At 33.4% G+C, this 8,083-nt stretch overlaps 1 protein-coding gene across 2 annotated transcripts; it reads left to right on the forward strand.

The window, feature by feature from the left end:
• The first annotated feature begins 201 nt into the window (after positions 1–201).
• Positions 202–4,341, forward strand: LOC132311249 (uncharacterized). Of its 2 annotated transcripts, XM_059809076.1 has the most exons (7): positions 202–258; positions 476–534; positions 1,957–2,024; positions 2,137–2,280; positions 2,467–2,540; positions 2,630–2,767; positions 3,862–4,341. In XM_059809076.1, the coding sequence occupies exons 3-6, from the start codon at positions 1,977–1,979 to the stop codon at positions 2,763–2,765; spliced, it is 402 nt and encodes a 133-aa protein (XP_059665059.1). In that variant the 5' UTR covers positions 202–258; positions 476–534; positions 1,957–1,976; the 3' UTR covers positions 2,766–2,767; positions 3,862–4,341. The 2 variants fall into 2 exon arrangements, with proteins under 2 accessions (XP_059665059.1, XP_059665060.1); XM_059809077.1 differs by lacking the exons at positions 202–258; positions 476–534 and adding an exon at positions 637–727.
• The last annotated feature ends 3,742 nt before the right edge of the window (positions 4,342–8,083 follow it).

An 8,083-nucleotide genomic window follows, 5' to 3' on the forward strand; every position in this document is an offset into this window, starting at 1 on the left:
AAATAGCTGACATTTTACTCCCCTCGTTTCCCGCCAATATCCCAACGTCATCGTTTTTGTTCTTTTGAAATTTGAAGGGAACTCTCTAGATAAATTGTTATTACAAAAACGATGTCGTATCCTTCAGAAATACTCCGTATACCGGAGTATAACATATTGCCCTTGGCCCCCTTCATATACTCTTTTTTTCCCTCATTTCCTGGCATTGCTCTCAGATTTCATCTCTGGACTCTGATCGTTCAAGTTTCATCTCGAACGGTATACTCTCTCTCTCTCTCTCTCTCTATATATATATATATATATGTATGTATGTATGTATGTATTCTTGTGTAATCACTATTCAGCTTTTATTCTTGTTTTCCTTTATTCTCTCTCTTAATCGATCCTTCAATGTGTTTCAGATTTCATTTTTAATTTAATGTGTTTGAACTAATTCTCTCTCTCTCTCTCTCTCTCAAATCAACTGAAATTCAAGCCAATCGTTGAAGCTGATCGTTGAGCGGCGATCATTGAAAATTTTCTATCTCTGGAAAGGTACCGCTTCTCTCTCTCTCTCTCTCTATATATATATATATATATACATATATTATTGTGTAATAACGAATTCACGATCCAGCTTTGTTCTCGATTTCCTGCATTCTCTCTCTTCGTTGATCCTTCAATGTGTTCTACGTTTCATCGCTTGTCTCAGATTCTAAATGTTTGATGTATTTGAACTGATTTTGAGGTAATTTGAACTTTTCGTTTGATAGCTGAAGTGAATTTGAGATTACTGTAATTTGAATTGACTTTGTTACGATAATCTCAAATTTTTGTTTTCTTTCAATACGAATTAGGTTTCATCTTTTATTTCATTTTCTAAATGTTTGATGTGTTTGAATTGAATTTTTGAGGTAATTTGAACTTTTCAGCTGATTGCTGAAGTGAAATTGAGATTACTGTAATTTGAATTGAATTTTTGGGGTAATTTGAACTTTTCAGCTGATTGCTGTAGTGAAATCGAGATTATTGTAATTTGAATTGAATTTTTGAGGTAATTTGAACTTTTCAGCTGATTACTGAAGTGAAATCGAGATTACTGTAATTTGAATTGATTTTTTGAGGTAATTTGAACTTTTCAGCTGATTGCTGAAGTGAACTTGAGATCACTGTAATTTGAAATGATTTTTTTTTTTTTTTTTTTCTGGATATTCTCAATTTTCTTTCGTAAGCCCATTTCTAATGGAAAGGAAAATTTCTGGTGCATTATGTCAGTGAGGTTATCTCCAATCTCACCTTCAAATTAGTTTTAGTGCAGTTGCAATATTTTGCTAATAGTTATCCCTGATTTGCAGAGGATGATTATTATGAACTATTTCCTTCTTACTATCATGTGCAGTTTGAGGTTATTTTGTGGTTTTTATATTGGAATTTTCAGGTACTGGTTCAATAATTATCCACTTGATATAAATTCATTTGTGGTAATTAAGATTCTCGTAAAGCTCTATGCATACTAAATTGTCTGTTCTAGTTTGTTGTGGCAGATACAGAGTATAAACAGATATTTTAGTTACACTTTCATGATTGATTCAAGATGGACAGAACTTGTTTTCTTTTTCCTTTTTTCATATATCTTATCCATCTATTAGAATTTTCTATCACTCCTACTGTTCTCTGTTTTGGGACAATGAATAAAAGCAAATATAGAAAGTAGAGTTCTCATCATATCCACATAACGAAGTTAATTGCTTGGAAACCAATAACGAATTTATTAGACTGATGCAATGCATATCATATGTATAGCATAGTGTAAAATGCACATGGTTTTACCTATCTTAGATGCTCGTGTATTAACAATTCTCTCTCTCTCTCTCTCTCTCTCTCTCTACCCACACACAGAGGCACAATATTTTTATTTTTCAGTAATTGATATCTTGCAAATTATGACATCCTTAAGATATGCCTACTCTTCTCCAGTTTTAACAAGCATTATTCAAATGGAACATGAAGAGACTGAAGTCATGAGGAAACGCATGAAACTACCCGTATGTTTGTTTCTTAACTCTTTCAGAGCTTTATCAAAGCAAAAAGTAAAGGATCTCTTTCTCTCATTTTGTGGTTTGTTATGTTTATATCTGATTTATTATAAGTTATTAGGTGGAAGAAAAGGAAATGATTGTAGGAGATGGGGCAGTTGTAGAGATTGTAGAAGATGAAAGTAAGATCCATGCTGCATTATCTAAACAGATGGAGCTTGACGTCAATCACATTCTTGAAAAGATAGATCGCTTCACTCAGCTGGTAGCTATGCTTATTAATATGCCTCATATAATGAAGTGTGGTATCATCTCAAAGACTCAAGCAAGCGCATTAATATGTCAACTTTGAGATTATACCATGTTTCGATGCTTAAAGCATCTTTTTTTCTATAAACATTATATAATTGCCTCTTCTAATGTATGCTCTTCTAATCATCATTTCTTGAAGGTATCTGAGCTGTTGGAATCAGGGAAGTCGCTTTTCAAGGAACTGAGTAATGAATTTGAAGAACGAATGATTTTGTGAGTTATGAAATAATCATTTAGGATTGAAATCATTATAGATGAGGTTTATTTTATGAATTTTTAAACTTTCTGTCTGCTGTTTGCAGAATACATAAAGAACAGATGGAAGAATGGCAGGAGGAGATCAAGGAGCTGCGCTTGCTTGATGCCTCAAATGAGGAGATCAATTCTGTTTTGTACAATGCTCGATATCTACTTCAGAATGTTCATAATGACTCCTGAAGGTAAATCTCAAAACTCTGACCATTTTATACGAAGATGGACTAGCACTCATGTACTAGTTCTAGTTAATGAGCTTTAAGCATGGTTCAAGCACCTTTTACCACACCCATAAATTCTCATAGTAGTGGCATGGATAGCTTCTTGGTTGTAAGAATCTGACCAGTTCCCGAACAATTTTCAGCATGAGCAATTTGACATTATGGAAGAACTGGCACCTCTTCTCTACTTTGCAGGAAGTTTCTTTTCTGCTGTTAGCTAAAAGATGGAATAGTACTGATTTTAGTTTTGAAGCATTTGCCACCTGGAATTATTCATAAGTTCCCTATCAGAATTGATTTGAAATAGTTTTATCAAAATTTTAACGCTTACTCAATGTAATGCTGATCCATTTTGATTAAACCAAAAGGAAAGAAGTTGAAAATTTGATGGTGTCCATTGTTGACTTTGAATTAGTAACCTTCTTGCTAGTCTCTGTTAAGTCATAGGCTTAGTTTATTCAAGAAATTCCAGGGCTTCAAACAGCAGCATAGGTGCAGAGATTATCAGAAGGCTGTAAGTATCCAAGGGAATTGCAGCATTTAACCACCAAGACGCAATAGTCTAATATGTCTTTTATCATGCATTAACAGATATAATTGCTGAAATATTGCAGATGGTTAGAAGATATAAGTGATCACCACTGGTGGTGAGAGCTTTTTTTTCCTCCAGAAATATATAAAATTGTATAGTTGGGTTAATTATATTATTTTCATGTGTGTATATATAGTACACTAATTAATAAGGTTCTCGTAATGGACTTTTAGGTTGGTGACTGAGGAAGCTTTGGTGAGTTGACTTTTTTATGGTCTTAGCAGCTTAATGCAATACCTACTTTATCAGGCTTACTACTGAAAGATTAATCAAAGAACTGTCATTTGGGCAAGGTCAATTGTCAGTTCAAAAAATTTGACTACTGGCGGCTGAAATTTCTCGACACATTCAGCTAGTTGGGCACGTTTGAAGCAAATTTAATGAAAAATGATTTCTTAGAATTTGAAGTGTGCGCACTTTTCTTTTTTATAGGTGGTTAACCTACGAATGTGTGTTCTTTTTGCAGGTTAGGGCAAAACATGAAGCAACATGAAGCATTGGGGAAGGTGACAATGCTGCGATGGTAGAGTAATATAGAGAACCAATGCAGCCCGTTTTTCCTTTGGTATGATGAGAAATATTATTGTTCAGTCAATTTAGGTGTCCGGGCAACACGAAGGCACTGCAAATTAAAGATCACAATGTTGTTAAATGATCTCTTAATGTCTGCCCAACCTCCATTCTTGAGGATTAAGTCTTACCATGATTTCGACTCAAGTCTAAGAACTCTTCGGCTTTATGATCAATCACAGGGCAGTATATATATTCTATGTTGGTGGAAAACAGGTTCATCAAAATGGTTGATTAATTGAGAGTAAACTTGACAAAGTTCCTATGGTTGTGATTGCAATTGTGCAGTACTCAATCTTCTTCTTAAAAGACATAAATATGTATTCATCTGTTGGCTTCTGGCTTGATCGTTGAAGAAGACTTGAATGTTTGTTCACATGGGTTATTGAAAATTGCAATTATGTTGTTTTCCATTCTGAATTTAGAGTGCCAAGGAGAACCATGTAAATGACTGGATTTGTGGAGGATAGTACTAGAGTACAGACATGAAGCGGACCAAATTTGAGAGTGGGAACAGGGAAAGCAATAAAAGTAAGTCTGAAATAGTGGAACGGAGCGGAAGAATTGTGACTTAGATAGGGATGACAATGGGACGGTTTGGAGCTCTTCTTTTCCAACACTCGCCGCCTAGTTTTTCAAAGCAGCTCTCATCCCTGCCCCTATTTACTTAATAGGTTTTCCAAAACCGTCCCAAACAGGTATATTCCAGGTGTAGGGCAGTAACTCGAGCGGGTTGGGCAGGTTTGGCACTCATCTCAGGCTAGGCCCATATAAAAAACCTTCAGCCCAAGCCGAGCTGTCCAAGCCCAGCCTATATATAATTTGTCTAACTTGAGCCCGCACTAAGTCCAACTTAGAAGAATTTGTGTGTAAAAAATAAATCAATTAACACTGCACGCATGACTTGAGCATAAATCTCAAACAGACTACCAACTTGGCTACTACACTCTTATAACTTAAGTATAATTATAAATATATATATATAATATTTTCGGGCTCGGGTTGGGCTTCGGGTTTCATCCATATCAATCCAAGCTCAGCCCGAATTGAATTTGGGCTCAAAATATATAGCTTAGGCCCAAACGAAATTAAAAAAACATTGCCCAAATCCACAAAAATTTGAACTGGGCTCTGGTTTTTTCGGGTTGAGCCCGCCCGAGTTGCAGCCCTAATTCCAGGGTGAGATAGCATGGGAGAACCATCCCAAAAGCCTTTTCAAAATCCGATGGGTTTTTTAAAGTAGTCTCCATTTATATAATCGATTCTCCAAAATTACCCACAAATGGGGCGGCATGGGTCCTTGCCCGCGGGGGGGGGGAGGGGACTTTTGCCATCCCTAGACTTAGAGTATGACTAAATATCCCTAATCATGAAGTGACGCGTGTCAAGATCATGGGCTCAAACCGAACGCAGACTAGAGCCAAATGATTGGGCCGAACAGAAGATGGACCCAATTGATCCGATCCACCCTTCTACTTAACCGTCCAGAGATCCAAACTTGAGTCCCAAGGAAAAAGGCTCCACTAGGGTACAGGGGTGGGGATTTCTTCTCCATTTTTGGGCCTACAGTGCTGTTTAGAACCAAAAAAAATAACAATCTGGATAAAAATTACATTAGTAGAGCTTAAAATTAGAAATTAAAAATAAATAAAGGGTTTGTTGTCACAAATAAAAGTATATGTTTTATTGACAACTAAATTATTTATTTATTTTTTTTTACAATTCATTGTGTTGAAACAAAGGGTTGTGGTTAAAACAACTTTTTTTATGACAATAATTTTTATGTCACAAATAAAAAGAAGCATCTTGTGACCTAAATATAAATTAACAGTGTTCCGGAAAAAATAGGAAATAAAAGTGAAACCAACCTCTTATAGTAATTGTTCTTTTATTGCACTTTCTCACGTTTTCAATTTGATCATTGTTGTAGTTGTTATAATCTGAATAAATTACACTAACCATTTAAATATGGACTGTTATATATCATTTTCCTTTTTTTTTTAAAAAAAAAAACAAACTCTCTTAAAATTGGATGCTATTTATGGTTGTTTAATTAGGAATACTGCATTCCACTTTCTTAAAAATATTTATAAACTTAATAATTCTTGATTTTAATTAGATTACAATAATGTCATTTCATTAATAAATACATTATATTTATTCAAAAGTAGTGTGTCTGTCTCTTTTCAATTTAAGTATGTCTGTCTGTGTGCCTATATATATATATATATATATATAATCAATTGGCAGGTTCCTTGTTGACGCGATGGTGGCCGCCATTACTGGCGACAAATTGGATAATAGTAGTTTTAAAAATTGCATCCCTTGGCATTAGGTAAATGTCTTTATTAAAAATAAATTCTTATATTAAAAATATAAAAATCAAATTAATGCTACCATTGAAATCGTGGTAGGCAAGTGGAGCTCAAACCAGCATTTAACTTATTTAAATGTATTTTAAATCTTACATCTATATATATAATTATATATATATAAATTAATAATACAATGGACACCCATAACATTAGCAAATAGGTGGCCGGAACAAAGGGGCAGCAGCTGAAGAATATTTTTCTTTCTTTTTATTTTTTATTTTTTTCCTTATTCTCTGTCTCTGTATATATGATACTATAAGAATATATATATACTAGTACAGGAATACTTAAGCAAGATATCACACGAGTGCTTATTTTACCTTTCCAAAAAAAAAAAAAGATATCACACGAGTCATATACAGCCAACCTTTACAGGTTGGCCAGTTAGGAGAGAGACAGAGAGAGGGACCCACCTCTCATCAGATCACAGGGTGTTTCTTAGACGTGTGATGAAAGCTCCCGCGGTGTTCAGCCGCAAACGCGGTTAGATGGTAGAGTGATCTCCAGTGAAATGACAAGTTTACCCTTATAATACTAGTTTCATTTTTTATTATTTATTTATTTTTTTTTTCCGGTTCTATTAGGTAAATAAGAGAACGGTACATCATACACCAGGGGAAAATGCTAAAAATCCCATTAATGTCCTTTAATTTAATATGTGTATATATATATATATACAGGGACGGACCCAGCAGGGGACTAGGGGGGGCAGATGCCCCCCCTGAATTTTTAATATTTTCATTTTATACCCTAATGTTTTTAAAATTTATGAAAATGCCCCCCTAAAATTACAATTCGCCCCCACTGGATTCTTTTTTTTTTAGCATTTTATACTTCAAATTTTGATAATTTATGAAGATGCCCCACTATAATTATAATTTGCCCCACTGATTTTTTTTTTTTCATTTTATACTTAAATTTTTTTAAAATTTATGAAAAAAACCCTACTAAAATTACAAAAATAAACCCATCATATAATTTTGTACCCACAAATTAAAAATTCGCCCCCCCTCACCAAATTTTCTGGGTTCGTCACTGTATATATATATATATATATATATATATATATATATTCATATATAGGGTAAATTGCGTACATGTATGCATGCTTAGTTTTCTTCATTTTATTTTCCTATTTACTCACAGATACACATATAACATGATAAGTATGTATATTGCAAATCTTTTAACTAGTTCCAGATTTTTTTTGCCAGACTAATTATTTATGGTTTTTTATTTTTTATTTTTTATTTTTTTACAAAATTGTGATAGTTGAGAGGAGTTTGTTGTATTTAAAAAAAAAAAAAAAAAATTATGAGGCACTTAAATTTTTTATTGTGGCATTAACGTTGGCTAATGAGTGACATGAGATGGGATGTAATTATTTAAAAGAAATTTAAAAGATTAAATAAAATGGGTGACATGATTTTTAATATAAAATAACAAAAATGATGATGATGTTGAAAATCAAGTTATAATTACTTACGAAAAATAATGAAAGACTTAATCAATACTATTATTGAGATTTAGTAAACACTTTGAGAGAAGAGAGGCAAATTTTTATCCATTGCTGACTAGGACTATTGGTAAGAAAATAGAAGCAACGTATCATGCGTGTGTTCTGACTTTATATATATATATATATATATATATATATATATAAACAGGTATATATTGAATTGGTGAGAAAATAGGAGCAACATATCATGCATGTGTTTTGACTTTTATGCCCTACAACATGTA

The sequence above is a fragment of the Cornus florida genome, unplaced genomic scaffold (assembly GCF_030987335.1).
Source record: "Cornus florida cultivar Cherokee Brave unplaced genomic scaffold, ASM3098733v1 CherokeeBrave_3.0.0_Hap2_Chr06, whole genome shotgun sequence".
Lineage (NCBI taxonomy): Eukaryota > Viridiplantae > Streptophyta > Magnoliopsida > Cornales > Cornaceae > Cornus > Cornus florida.

Coding starts and splice junctions, on each gene's coding strand:
- LOC132311249 (XM_059809076.1), top strand. CDS start 1,977: ATGGAACATGAAGAGACTGAAGTCATGAGGAAACGCATGAAACTACCC. Junction 2,025..2,136: donor GGAAACGCATGAAACTACCC/GTATGTTTGTTT, acceptor ATAAGTTATTAG/GTGGAAGAAAAGGAAATGAT. Junction 2,281..2,466: donor TAGATCGCTTCACTCAGCTG/GTAGCTATGCTT, acceptor CATTTCTTGAAG/GTATCTGAGCTGTTGGAATC.